Source organism: Pan paniscus, chromosome 4, assembly GCF_029289425.2.
Source record: "Pan paniscus chromosome 4, NHGRI_mPanPan1-v2.0_pri, whole genome shotgun sequence".
Lineage (NCBI taxonomy): Eukaryota > Metazoa > Chordata > Mammalia > Primates > Hominidae > Pan > Pan paniscus.
Genome location: NC_073253.2, coordinates 128,134,427 through 128,146,627, shown reverse-complemented (window position 1 = coordinate 128,146,627; position 12,201 = coordinate 128,134,427). Strand labels below are relative to the sequence as shown.

At 57.5% G+C, this 12,201-nt stretch overlaps 1 protein-coding gene across 11 annotated transcripts; it reads left to right on the top strand.

Annotated features, from left to right (window-relative positions):
• Positions 1 to 2,405: 2,405 nt before the first annotated feature.
• Positions 2,406 to 11,876, top strand: SHROOM1 (shroom family member 1). Of its 11 annotated transcripts, XM_055112637.2 has the most exons (11): positions 2,406 to 3,453; positions 5,732 to 5,764; positions 6,083 to 6,143; positions 6,419 to 6,565; positions 7,852 to 8,871; positions 8,961 to 9,016; positions 9,213 to 9,419; positions 9,615 to 10,184; positions 10,270 to 10,411; positions 10,512 to 10,784; positions 10,906 to 11,876. In XM_055112637.2, the coding sequence occupies exons 5-11, from the start codon at positions 7,894 to 7,896 to the stop codon at positions 11,236 to 11,238; spliced, it is 2,559 nt and encodes an 852-aa protein (XP_054968612.1). In that variant the 5' UTR covers positions 2,406 to 3,453; positions 5,732 to 5,764; positions 6,083 to 6,143; positions 6,419 to 6,565; positions 7,852 to 7,893; the 3' UTR covers positions 11,239 to 11,876. The 11 variants fall into 11 exon arrangements, with proteins under 11 accessions (XP_054968612.1, XP_054968611.1, XP_063460686.1 ...); XM_055112636.2 differs by lacking the exon at positions 5,732 to 5,764; XM_063604616.1 differs by having other exon boundaries at positions 6,083 to 6,565.
• Positions 11,877 to 12,201: the final 325 nt, after the last annotated feature.

The window sequence follows — 12,201 nt, the reverse complement described above, 5'->3', positions numbered from 1 at the left end:
AAATGGGGTTATACTGATACCTACTTCTGAGGAGTAAGAGGGCTAAAAAGATACATAGAACACTTAGCACAGTGCTTGGCACTAAAGAAGTGGTCATTAGTATTCCACTCATAGTCACATCACATTAACCATATCCAACAAAGAGAGTGGGCATCAAAGCAAGAAACCACAGGGACTTGTGAGGTGGGCAGTTGCTTTGCTTTGGTGTCATCAGTTCAGATTACAAGTGCCAAACTATGTGGAGTGGAGGCCCACCACCTCCCCACCTATCAGCTCCTTGATATAGGGCCTGGCCAGGAACAGCAAGGTCTGTGGCTCTAATCCCAGCTAAACACAGCCATCTAAGGGTCTCTTCAAAAGAACTCCCCCAGGCCTGAGAAAGTATTGAGATACTGAAGGGTGCAGACACCTCTCTTTATGTATTGGAAGCATATGTGCATGTTTCCACCCTCTCCATGCACACTCACCCCCCAACCACCATCACTAAGGGAGACTCCAGCTTTGTGGCAGTTTCTTCCCCCTTCTCCTCTCCAAGATTCTCTGTGCTTTTGTAATAATGAGATAGGAAGTGTCAGTGCCCCCTAGCCAAAGACCACCACGAGCATACCTGTAGTTGAACAAGTTGGGTTCATTGCTTGTTGAAGTGAGAGAGGACACGTAGCATGGGAAACCACGTGGCATCTCAGGAAGAGAGCATTAGAAAGGACTTAGAGGATCTGGGTTTGGGTTAGTGCTTTTCAAGAGGGTTAAAGAAGCAGAACTTTCCTTTGTGCTGGATGCTGTCAAGAAGCAAGAGTAATTCTATGATTGGGTATATTAATAAATCTTATCTAGAAAGAGGAATGATTAGAGTGAGGCTAAAGCTGCAATTGGTAAAGAAGCAGCAGGTACTCACATTAGCTAGGACAGCAGGCACTCATTAGCTAGGTCATTTTTGTGACTTGGACAAGGTTCATGCTTTTGTATGTGTTAGACATGATTAGAGTGCTGTTGTTTTTGTCTTGATCCATCATTGTTAAAGAACGGCCCTGTCTCACATTGATGCCCTGTGAAATGGCTTATGTCCAATGGGACAACAGTAAGGCCTTGCTGTGAATGTCAGGTCAAATTCTGGCAACACCAAGGTCCAGCTGGGCCTTTCAGATGTTAGGGGTTACTTTTCTCTTTCTCAGAACAGAAGAGGTTAAGAGAGACGTGGGTAGGCGGGATTTCAGTTTTCTGGGGACTTAGGCAGAGAGTTGCTTAGTGTGTGCAAGAGGTGAGCAGTAGGTGGGTGGAGTGGGTTAATAAGAATCGCTCTGGACTGCATCCTCATGGTCCCTAGCAGAGAGTTGCTTAGTGTGTGCAAGAGGTGAGTGGTAGGTGGGTGGAGTGGGTTAATAGAATTGTTCTGGACACTGTGTCCCCATAGTTTTCAAGAAATATAAGTAAAAAACATAACCTTTTTTTTTTTTTTTTTGAGACAGAATCTCACTCTGTTGCCCAGGCTGGAATGAAGTAGCGTGATCTCGGCAGACTGCAGCCTATGCCTCCTCGGTTCAAGCGATTCTTGTGCCTAGGCCTTCCAAGTAGCTGGGACTACAGGTGCGTGCCACCACGTCCAGCTATTTTTTTTTGTATTTTTGTAGAGACAGGGCTTCGCCATGTTGCCGAGGCTGGTCTCGAACTCCTGAGCTCAAGCAATCTGCCCACCTTGGCCTCCCAAAGTGCTGCGATTACAGGCATGAGCCACCGCCCCAGCCAACATGAGCAATTAAAAAATTTTTTGTTGTTGTTTGCTGGGCTGTCTTTCTTCTATTTTGATGCTGCTGTGAGACTCTGTGGATCAGGGTCTTAAAAATATTAAAAGTCTTTCAGGCTGGGTGCAGTAGCTCATGCCTGTAATCCAGCACTTTGGGAGGCCAAGGTGGGTGGATCACCTGAGGTCACGAGTTTGAGACCAGCCTGGCCAACATGGCGAACCCCGTCTTTACTAAAAATACAAAAATTAGCTGGGTGTGGTGCCCGGTGCCTGTAATCCCAGCTACTCGGGAGGCTGAGGCAGGGAAAATTGCTTGAACCCAGGAGGCGCAGGTTTCAGTGAGCAGAGATCGGGCCACTGCACTCCAGCCTGGGCGACAGAGGGAGACTCTGTCTCAAAAAAGCAAAACAAACAACAAAAGTCTTTCAAAGCCGAAAGGTTCTTAGGCACTGTCTTAAAGCCTAGAGCTCCAGCTGAAGCTGGTGCCTGAGTCCAGATGGTGTTGAAGAAGGAGCAGGGCCCAGCGGGCACCACTCTCAGAAGTCGGGCTCAGGTGTCTCCTGCCTCCGAACCCAAGAAGACAGAGTTCCTCAGGCTCCCAGTGTCCCTAGGAAGTGGCAACCTTGACTCTTGGCCAGAGTTCAGAGTCCTGGTTATTAACACCAATAAACCTTTATTTGCCAGGGATACTACCATGGGAGGACACAGCCCCTGAGCCCAGCCCTGTTGATCCTGTGGGAGGGGGAGGGCAGCGGAGGACAAAGGCAGAGACCTGAGAGCCGGAGAGGCTCATCAAAGGGCCCCCAGCCCCTCTCAGGAACGGAGCATTTCTTGGCAGAGTGGTATTCATAGGACAGAGTTTGGAAAGTCGGGGCAGGGGAGCCTGAGGACACAGCAAGGAGAGCTCAGTGGCAGGTGCAGGCAGAGCGTTCTTTGGAAAATGGAGATCCTGGAAGGTGAGGGCCTCGAGCGCCAGCGTCCAGCCTTAGTGGGTATGCATATGTCCAGCTCCCTAAGGACACACTCAGGACAGCTAAGGTGCACACAAGTCCAGGGGCTTCCCCGTGCTCCGCCCCCCTCTCCCCCACCCCGGTAGCAGGCTGGAGGGCCCAGACCATGCTGGGTAGTGGGAGAAATGGAAAGAAATGGGACAGGGAACAGGAGACAAGAGCCCATGGTGGGAGTCAAAGAGCTGGAAGAGTTTTGGAAATGAGGGTCTGGGGGTAGAGTTGATCAAGGGCCGAGTTACTCAGCGGGATAGGTGGGAGGCACGAGGCCCTGGCAGCTCTGTTTTCTTGGCCGGGCTTGGGGAGGAAAGCGGGTAGCCGTCAGGCGCCTAAGGGCCCTCCCTGGACCTCCCCACCGAGGGAGGTGTCAGGCCCCCAGGGACCCGGCCCCCGAGCATCACGGACGCGCTGGAGGCCGGGGGGCGGTCGCCGTAGTCGCCCTCCCACCACCTCGCTCAGGTTTCTCCGGCCTGGGGCAAGAGGCCTGTGGCCCGCGCGGGAACGCACTGTCCACCCTCAGACCTGGGACTGGGCCGGCGCGCGGACGCTACCAAGAGGCTGCGGCTCCCGCCCCCGCGGCCGGACGTGGCGCCTCCCCTGCGGCCGCGGCCGGAGCCTGGAGGTGGGGTCGGAGTCAGAGCCCGGGGCTCTGATGTCACCGCGCGGCTGCGACGGCCCAGGAGCGCGTCTCGGCGGGAGCCTCAGGTACGCGGCGGGGGCGGGGGAGCGGGAAGCGGGCGGCTGGGTCCGCTTCCCCCGGGAGGCCGGCGGGGCTGCGGGCGGCGAGGCGGTGGTCGCGGGGCAGCCCGGGCATCGTTCGGCCGGGACGTGTCTGGCTCGGCGCCGCGTCAGGTTGCGCCAGTGGAGTCGGACCCCAGCGCGCCTCTCCCAGCTGCAGAGCTGCAGGGCGGAGAGGCGGCCCACTCTAAGCTGGCGGCGCGGCTCAGGGGCGCGGCTGGGCGCGCCGCGTGTGGCCCGGGGGCGCCGTGTGTGGCGCCGGCGCGCAGCGCGGTCTCACTCCGCCACCCTCCGCTCCTGCCCTTTGTCGCCAAGCATCTGGAGAAGCCGGGTCCTTCCCTCCCGGGCTCGCGCTGTCCCCTGCGCGCGATCCTTCCCCGACGGTGAACCCAACGGGAAAGGCCCAGAACTGCGCGGGGCTGCGGCCATCTGCTCTCGAGCCGCTCCGCGTGTCTCTGCCGCCCCCTGCGGCCGCCGGAGCCTGCGCCTCTCTCCCTCCCGTGCCTCGGCTCCCAGAGATTGAACCCCAGGTAACCGGGTCTGTCCACGCCCGCGGCCGCCTCTCCCCGGGTGTCGCCAGCTTCCTGCATTTCCTGTGCATGGCACGGAGCTCGGGTCTCCAGAGACTCTGCATCTGGGGTGCAGCGACCGATGAGCCCGTAAACCAGTCGCACACTCGGAGCGTGGATGCTGCGTGGGGTGCGCTGTCAGCGCGGACAGGCTGGGAGAACGGGGGACGCTGGGGACAGGGAGAGCCGGTGAACTTCCCAGAACGTCCGCCTAGCCAGACCCAGCTGCGGGTACTGGGGTTTGAGACGTGGTCCAGTACCCAGGAACTCAGTCTGACAGGGAGACAGCGCCTACACAGTGAGCCCAGTACTGAGGGAAGACCCGCTGGGAGGGGCGGCCTGGATAGCCCCTCCACAGAGAGGTCAGATGTGAGGTGGCCTTGAGGGAGGTATGATGTAAATCCTGATCATTCGTTGTATTTGAGGCTGTCCGTTCTCCTGTGCCTCCTCGGTCGCCTTACCTGGATCTGTTCCCATTGCCTTGGTGTGATTTTATCCACCGGAAACTGTCTTCAGCTATTTCCCCAGTAACCTCTAACTAAAAACCTGGGTCTTGCCTGGTCTACCCTCCCCTGCTGAACTCCAGAGCCACATCCCAACTGCTGCCTGACTTGTCACAGACACCATGAAGCCCAGACTGAAGGAGCACTGGCCCCCTTGACAATTCCTCAGCCCCAGCTCCTCCTTTCAGACTGGTGCCTCCACCTGCCAGACCCCTAGCTTTGAAGGCCAATCTCATCTTCGTCTCCTTCCTCTCTGGCTCCTTCATTCAGGTGACAAGTATACATCAAATGCCCACCCCAACTCCCCCTCCCAGGACTCCAATCTGGTGTCTTTCTAGCGGGGAGTCTAGGTTGCTCCCTCTGCTCTGGAGAGGCTTGGCAAAATGCCTGCAGAGCTCCTTGAGCTCCACCTCTGAACTCCCTTTCAGCAGCCGGCACAGGCATAGCAGCCCAGCCCACAGGTGCCACTGCCACTGAGGCAGGGACCCCTAAGGTAGGGCTACCCCCAGCCACAGGGGCTGGCTGGACTGCAAGAGGCTCCCTGCAGCCAGACAAGTATGAAAATGCCTTGTTGTTTTGTGCTGAGGCCCCCCAAAACACACCAAAGCAGCTGGGCCCTCTTGGCATGGTAGGTTCTGCAAAGCACCCACTGTGAGGAGCCTGCGTGAACATCAACCTGATAGGGCCACCAGTGCAAAAGCATCTTCAACAAGTTACAGTCAATAAGGAAACACATGTGTAGACACATTTTTATTGCCCATTCAAGCTGTTTTTATTTGCTGAATTCAGAATCCTTTAACATAGTAACTCACAAATAAGATAGATTTTCAAGACCTCTTTTGAGGAAACATCTTGTATTTGGTGATCCCCATCTGTAGCTGCAGCAAGCCAAAATGGGCAGGATGGGTGACATGAGCTAGTGCTCCCAAGCTGGACTCAGAAAGAGTAGGAAGAGAAAGGGCTAATGTCTGAGCAGTCGGGTGGGCTTCCTAGATGAGGTGACTGTCCTCCCAGGAGCTGCTACTCAGAGTAGTTTCTTGTCCTCCTAAAGTTTAGAGTGGAAATACTTTGCAAAAGAGGTCCCCAACCCTAAGTGTGAGGGCTAAGCTCCTGGGCTTAGTAGGCATATACAAATGCCCCCAGGTGGGTGACATCAAGATGTTCTGGTCCTAGGTCTGCTGAGAGCCTCTCCTGGGAATGTTGTAGGTACTGCCTTTCCCTTTTAGGAAACACCATATCCTCCTACCACTAACCCCCATCCTTGCCCTAACCAGCAATCTGTAACATCCTGGGCCTCAGGGACGTGGGTGGAGGGTGACTCTGAGCTCCAGATAGTGTCTAGGAGGCTCAAATAAGCCTGCTTTTTGGTCCTCACCCTAGCCATGGGCCACCCTACTCTGCACTCCCTACCAAGCAGCTCAGAGAATGGAGGCCAGCGCCCAAAAGTCTCCATAGTTCATAGGGAGCCCCAAACCTCAACACTGCCCTTTCCCAAGCCTCAAAATTTCTCTTACCCTGACGCAGGCACACCCACTCAACTCTTACCCTTGATCCCCCTCCCAGGACCAGAAGGGATTGATTTCTGGTGAGTCCTGCCCCAAGCTGTGCTTGCCTGCTCTGTTCGTACCTAATATTGCATGAGGAACCTGGCCAGTGTCTATGGTGGCAAGTGCTTCACCCATTCTGTCCTCTTCCCCAGAAAAGACTAATAGGGAGGGAAGAAGCGTGTGCAGAAGCTAAGGAACTCTCTTCCTTCTCTACCAAGGCCACCCCTACATCTACTCCCTGCAAATCTGTTATTTCCCTTGACATTCAGCAAATATTTGGGGTTTTGTTTTGTTTTGTTTTGTTTTGAGACAGAGCCTCACTTTGTCGCCAGGCTGGAGTGCAGTGGCGCGATCTCAGCTCACTACAACTTCTGCCTCCCGGGTTCAAGCGATTCTTCTGCCTCAGCCTCCCGAGTAGCTGGGACTACAGGCGCGTGCCACCACGCCCAGCTAATTTTTGGTATTTTTAGTAGAGATGGGGTTTCACGATGTTGGCCAGGATGCTCTTGATCTCTTTACCTAGTGATCCGCCCACCTTGGCCTCCCAAAGTGCTGGGATTACAGGCGTGAGCCACTGCACCCGGCCCAAATATTTAACATTGACTGTACACCAGGGACTCTGCTGGGCACTGAGAGTGCAGCAATGAGGAAGAGCAGGGCCCATTCTCAGGAAGCTCAGGGGTGGGAATGGGAGGAGGGAATCAGAAGCAAGCCAACAGGGACAGTGTGGGGTGGAGGTCAGCTCAGCACACTGTAGGAGTCCCAAAAAGTGAGGAGACCTCTAAGCTGAGTCCTACAGGAGAAGCAAGAATAGAAGCAGGGCAAAGATGGGGGTCGGCCCATCATTCCTAGACGAAAAGCAGAGTTTGAGAAGTGGGGACCAGATTATTTTGGAATCTGCCAATAGTGTATGGGGAGGTAGGGGTGACTTTCCCATAGTGGAGTGTGGGCTTCCTTGGAGGATTCAGGCTGTTGGGGAACAGGAGGGATGGTAAACTGCCTTTCAGCAGGGCTTGCTTCTAGGAAATTGATTCTGGCTTCAGTGAGCGTGGAGGCAGGCCTGGATTCCAGGCAGGCTTCTGCCACGTCCCAGCTGTGTGGCCCTGGACAAATCATTTCCCTCTCAGAACCTCATTGTCCTCGTCTGTAAAATGCAGACAGCAGTTTGTAAAATGCAACGATCAAAATAAATATTTATATAAAGCACCTGGAACATAACAGGCACAGAGGGAGGGAGGAAGGCTGTGAAGCTGCCTCTGCCCCTTGCCCTGGGTCTTCCCCCACCCCTCCTTTCTTAGCTCCCCTCAGGTCACAAGAGTGTTCTTGACCATTGTTTATCAGGGAAAGATCACATGGAGAAGCCAACAGAACGGCCAGGAAGCAGCCTGGGTGGAACAGGGTTGGGGAGGAAAGGAACACGGGTACATTCTCAGCGTTCCAGGAGGTCTCAGGGTAAAGGCTGCTTGTGTGGGCAAGGGGAGCCTGGCAGGGAATGAGCTGGTCCCAATTCCTTCCCCTGAGCTGGGCCCTCAACCTTCAGAGGTGCTCCCTGGGACTGGTCCTACTTCCTCTGCCACCTCTGATCCCAAGGTGACTCTGCCAAAATCTGGGGGATGCCAGCGCTTGTGACGGTGTGACCAGGGAGGGGAAGTGTAAGTGTCTGGCCGTCCGTGGTGGCGGGGCCAGCAGGCTGTCCCAGCCCTCACCCGGAGCTCCTCACCCGGCACCACATCTGTGTTTTCCCAGGACCCACGCAGCCACCCAGCCTCAGCACTCATCTGCGCAGCCATGGAGGCCCTGGGACCTGGGGGCGACCGCGCCTCCCCGGCCTCGTCCACTAGCGGCCTGGACCTGTGGCATCTGTCCATGCGCGCGGACTCGGCCTACAGCTCTTTCTCCGCAGCCTCCGGCGGCCCCGAGCCGCGCACGCAGTCGCCGGGGACAGACCTCCTTCCTTACCTAGACTGGGACTACGTGCGTGTGGTTTGGGGCGGCCCGGGCCCCGCCCCGCCCGACGCTGCCCTTTGCACATCCCCGCGGCCCCGGCCCGCGGTTGCAGCCCGCAGTGGGCCGCAGCCAACAGAGGTCCCGGGGACCCCGGGGCCACTGAACAGGCAGGCCACCCCGCTGCTGTACGCGCTGGCGGCCGAGGCGGAGGCCGCGGCGCAGGCTGCCGAGCCGCCCAGCCCGCCGGCCTCGAGGGCCGCCTACCGCCAGCGGCTTCAGGGCGCGCAGCGGCGAGTGCTTCGGGAGACGTCGTTCCAGCGCAAGGAGCTCCGCATGAGCCTGCCCGCCCGTCTGCGGCCCACTGTCCCAGCGCGGCCCCCGGCGACTCACCCGCGCTCCGCCTCGCTCAGCCACCCGGGCGGGGAGGGGGAGCCGGCGCGCTCCCGGGCTCCCGCGCCAGGAACTGCCGGCCGGGGTCCCCTCGCCAGCCAGCAGCGGAAGTGGTGCTTCTCAGAGCCAGGAAAGCTGGATCGTGTGGGTCGGCGCGGTGGGCCGGCGGGGGAATGCCTGGGTGAGGCCTGCTCCAGCTCTGGCCTCCCTGGGCCCGAGCCCTTGGAGTTCCAGCATCCGGCGCTGGCTAAGTTTGAAGATCACCAGGTCGGATGGCTGCCCGAGACGCAACCCCAAGGCTCCATGAACCTGGACTCCGGGTCCTTGAAGCTCGGTGATGCCTTCAGGCCCGCCAGTCGGAGTCGGAGCGCTTCAGGCGAAGTCTTGGGTTCCTGGGGAGGATCAGGAGGGACCATACCCATTGTCCAGGTATGGAAGTCAGGAGATGCAGGCTGGTGAGGGGAGCATCTGGGAAACAAAACTTGAGCCACATTTCAGTCGACTGTTCACCCTTCCAGGCTGTTCCCCAAGGAGCAGAAACCCCCAGACCATTGTTTCAGACCAAACTTTCCAGGTGAGAGACACGGACCACTCTGGACCAAGTTGGGGGGAAGCAGCTTGCATAGCTTTTGCCCAAAAAATGAAAGGGCTTCCTACCTACCCTCAGTCTGAGCCTTCTGGTTATTTTGCAAATACCCTACTGTCTCCCTGGTGCAACACCAAGAGCTTCCTTCCTTTCACTGTGGTCACTATGGGGTCCCTGCCTCCAGGTTCTTGCCTCAGAAAGAGGCTGCGGTGATGTATCCTGCAGAGTTACCCCAGAGCAGCCCTGCTGACGGTGAACAGAGGGTCTCAGAGACCTGCATTGTGCCTGCCTGGCTCCCCTCCCTTCCTGATGAAGTGTTCCTAGAAGAGGCCCCACTGGTCAGAATGAGATCACCACCAGACCCCCATGCCTCCCAGGGGCCCCCAGCCAGGTAATTCCCTCTTGCTTCCAAGCATCGTGAGGCACCCCCTGACACACACATCTACAAAACGCTAGAGGGGTGGGAATGCTCTCCTAGCTGGAGCCTGGGATTCCAGGTGATGGGGGTAGGGACAGATGGCCCTTGGAGGCCACCATTTGTTTGTGGCTGGAGCTTTTTCTGATTCAGTGTCTTTTCTGCTTCCAGTGTCCATGCCTCTGACCAGCCGTATGGAACTGGCTTAGGCCAAAGAACTGGCCAGGTTACAGTCCCCACAGAGTACCCGCTCCATGAGTGTCCAGGAACTGCAGGGGCAGATGACTGCTGGCAGGGGGTGAATGGTTCTGTAGGTATTTCCAGGCCCACAAGCCACACCCCCACTGGGACTGCAAATGATAACATCCCAACTATTGACCCCACTGGACTGACCACCAATCCCCCCACAGCTGCAGAGAGTGACCTCCTCAAACCTCTCCCAGCTGATGCCTTGGAACTTTCAGGCAATGATACTCCAGGTCCCTCTCACAATACTGCCCTAGCCAGGGGCACTGGCCAGCCTGGTTCCAGGCCCACATGGCCTAGTCAGTGCCTCGAGGAGCTGGTTCAGGAGCTGGCCAGATTAGATCCCTCTCTATGTGACCCTCTTGCTTCCCAGCCCAGCCCAGAGCCACCCCTGGGCCTGCTGGATGGACTGATTCCTTTAGCAGAGGTCCGGGCTGCAATGCGGCCTGCCTGTGGGGAGGCTGGAGAGGAGGCTGCCAGTACTTTTGAGCCAGGGTGAGTGAGGTGTACTAGGGATTCTGGACACTGAGCCCCTGAAGTTGGGGACAGGAAACCCAGGGAGCTCTGGTTTTGTTCCCAGGTCCTATCAGTTCAGCTTCACCCAGCTCCTGCCAGCTCCTCAGGAGGAGACAAGGCTTGAAAACCCTGCCACCCACCCAGTGCTTGACCAGCCATGTGGGCAGGGGCTCCCTGCACCAAACAACAGCATCCAGGGCAAGAAAGTGAGTGGAGAAGGGCTGGTGGAGGCTGGGGGTGGGTAGGAGTCCAGAGCCTGGGCAGGGAAGTCATGAGCCTGGCCCCAGCCTTGAGCCTTCCCTGTAGGTGGAGCTGGCTGCCCGCCTCCAAAAGATGCTTCAGGACCTTCACACGGAGCAGGAGCGGCTGCAGGGGGAGGCACAAGCGTGGGCCAGGCGCCAAGCGGCTCTGGAGGCTGCAGTGCGCCAGGCCTGTGCCCCTCAGGAGCTGGAGCGGTTCAGCCGGTTCATGGCCGACCTAGAGCGCGTGCTTGGCCTTCTGCTGCTGCTGGGCAGTCGCCTGGCGCGCGTGCGCCGCGCCCTGGCCCGGGCGGCCTCAGACAGCGACCCTGATGAGCAGGTAAAAGGGGTTCAGGTTGCAAGCGAGTAGGGCGGTGAGGGGCCTGCTGTCTCCGGCTGGAACCATTCCGGGAGCGGCGGCGCCCTCACCCGGCTCACGGCGCCTCTTCCTGCGGCTCAAGGCCTCCCTGCTGCAGCGACTCCGGCTCCTGCAGCGGCAGGAGGAGGACGCCAAGGAGCTGAAGGAGCACGTAGCGCGGCGCGAGCGGGCCGTGCGGGAGGTGCTGGTGCGAGCACTACCGGTGGAGGAGCTGCGCGTCTATTGCGCCCTGTTGGCGGGCAAGGCCGCCGTCCTGGCCCAGCAGCGCAACCTGGACGAGCGCATCCGCCTCCTTCAGGACCAACTGGACGCCATCAGGGACGACCTTGGCCATCATGCCCCGTCTCCCAGCCCGGCGCGGCCCCCAGGGACCTGTCCTCCAGTTCAGCCGCCCTTCCCTCTTCTCCTTACATAGTTATAGGTGGAGAGGGTGGGGTGCACCGCCCCTATCTCTCACCCACGTAAGTGGGGTGATGCTGATTTAGTCTCTGCTTTTCCCTTGAGGGATTGGGGAGGACCCAGTCCAGGCCTTTCTAAGATACTCCTCCAGCCGGGCGCGGTGGCTCACGCCTGTAATCCCAGCACTTTGGGAGGCCGAGGCGGGCGGATCACAAGGTCAGGAGATCGAGACCATCCTGGCTAACACGGTGAAACCCCGTCTCTACTAAAAATATAAAAAATTAGCCGGGCGTGGTGGCGGGCGCCTGTATTGCCAGCTACTCGGGAGGCTGAGGCAGGAGAATGGCGTGAACCTGGGAGGTGGAGCTTGCAGTGAGTGGAGATCGTGCCACTGCACTCCAGCCTGGGCGACAGAGCAAGACTCCGTCTCAAAAAAAAAAAAAAAAAAGATACTTCTCCAAAGTGTTCTCATGTGGCCTCACCCAGGTCTCGTGGATTATTTGGTAATTAATTTATGGATCTTAAAAACTGCAGTATTCCCCCATTTTGTGATGAGAGTGTGGGGCTGGCAGGGGTTGGTTGGAGGGAGGAGAGAAGACAGAGGAGCACTTAAGGTGCAAAGCAGCCTATTTTTTCTTCAATAAAAATTGTTAAGAGAAGTGTGTGTGTCATCTGCAGCACAGCTGTGGGAGGAGTGAGAGGGGTCTTGTTTACACAGTCACCAGCCCTGGCTGACTAGAGCAGAAGAGGGATTTGCTGGCAGAATATCAGTCAACCCTGCCAATGTCTAGTTAGTCTGGAGAACCTGGCTTGAAAACAGGAGGGACCAGGGGAATACTGCACTTTCAACTCCACTGTCACCAGTATTTCCTAACTGTTCCAGTGACTGTGTCACAGCCACAAAGGCCTAGGTCTGATTGGCTGAGTCCGGATTCTGTAGCTGGTTTCTAGCCAACATCTCAGCTTCAGTAGAGAAGTA

What these genes read in the sequence shown, in the direction of transcription:
- SHROOM1 (XM_008954665.6), top strand. Translation starts at nt 7,894, where the DNA reads ATGGAGGCCCTGGGACCTGGGGGCGACCGCGCCTCCCCGGCCTCGTCC. An exon ending in TTTCAGACCAAACTTTCCAG is followed by an intron (nt 9,017 to 9,212) that starts GTGAGAGACACG and finishes CCCTGCCTCCAG; the next exon opens with GTTCTTGCCTCAGAAAGAGG. An exon ending in GCCAGTACTTTTGAGCCAGG is followed by an intron (nt 10,185 to 10,269) that starts GTGAGTGAGGTG and finishes TTTTGTTCCCAG; the next exon opens with GTCCTATCAGTTCAGCTTCA.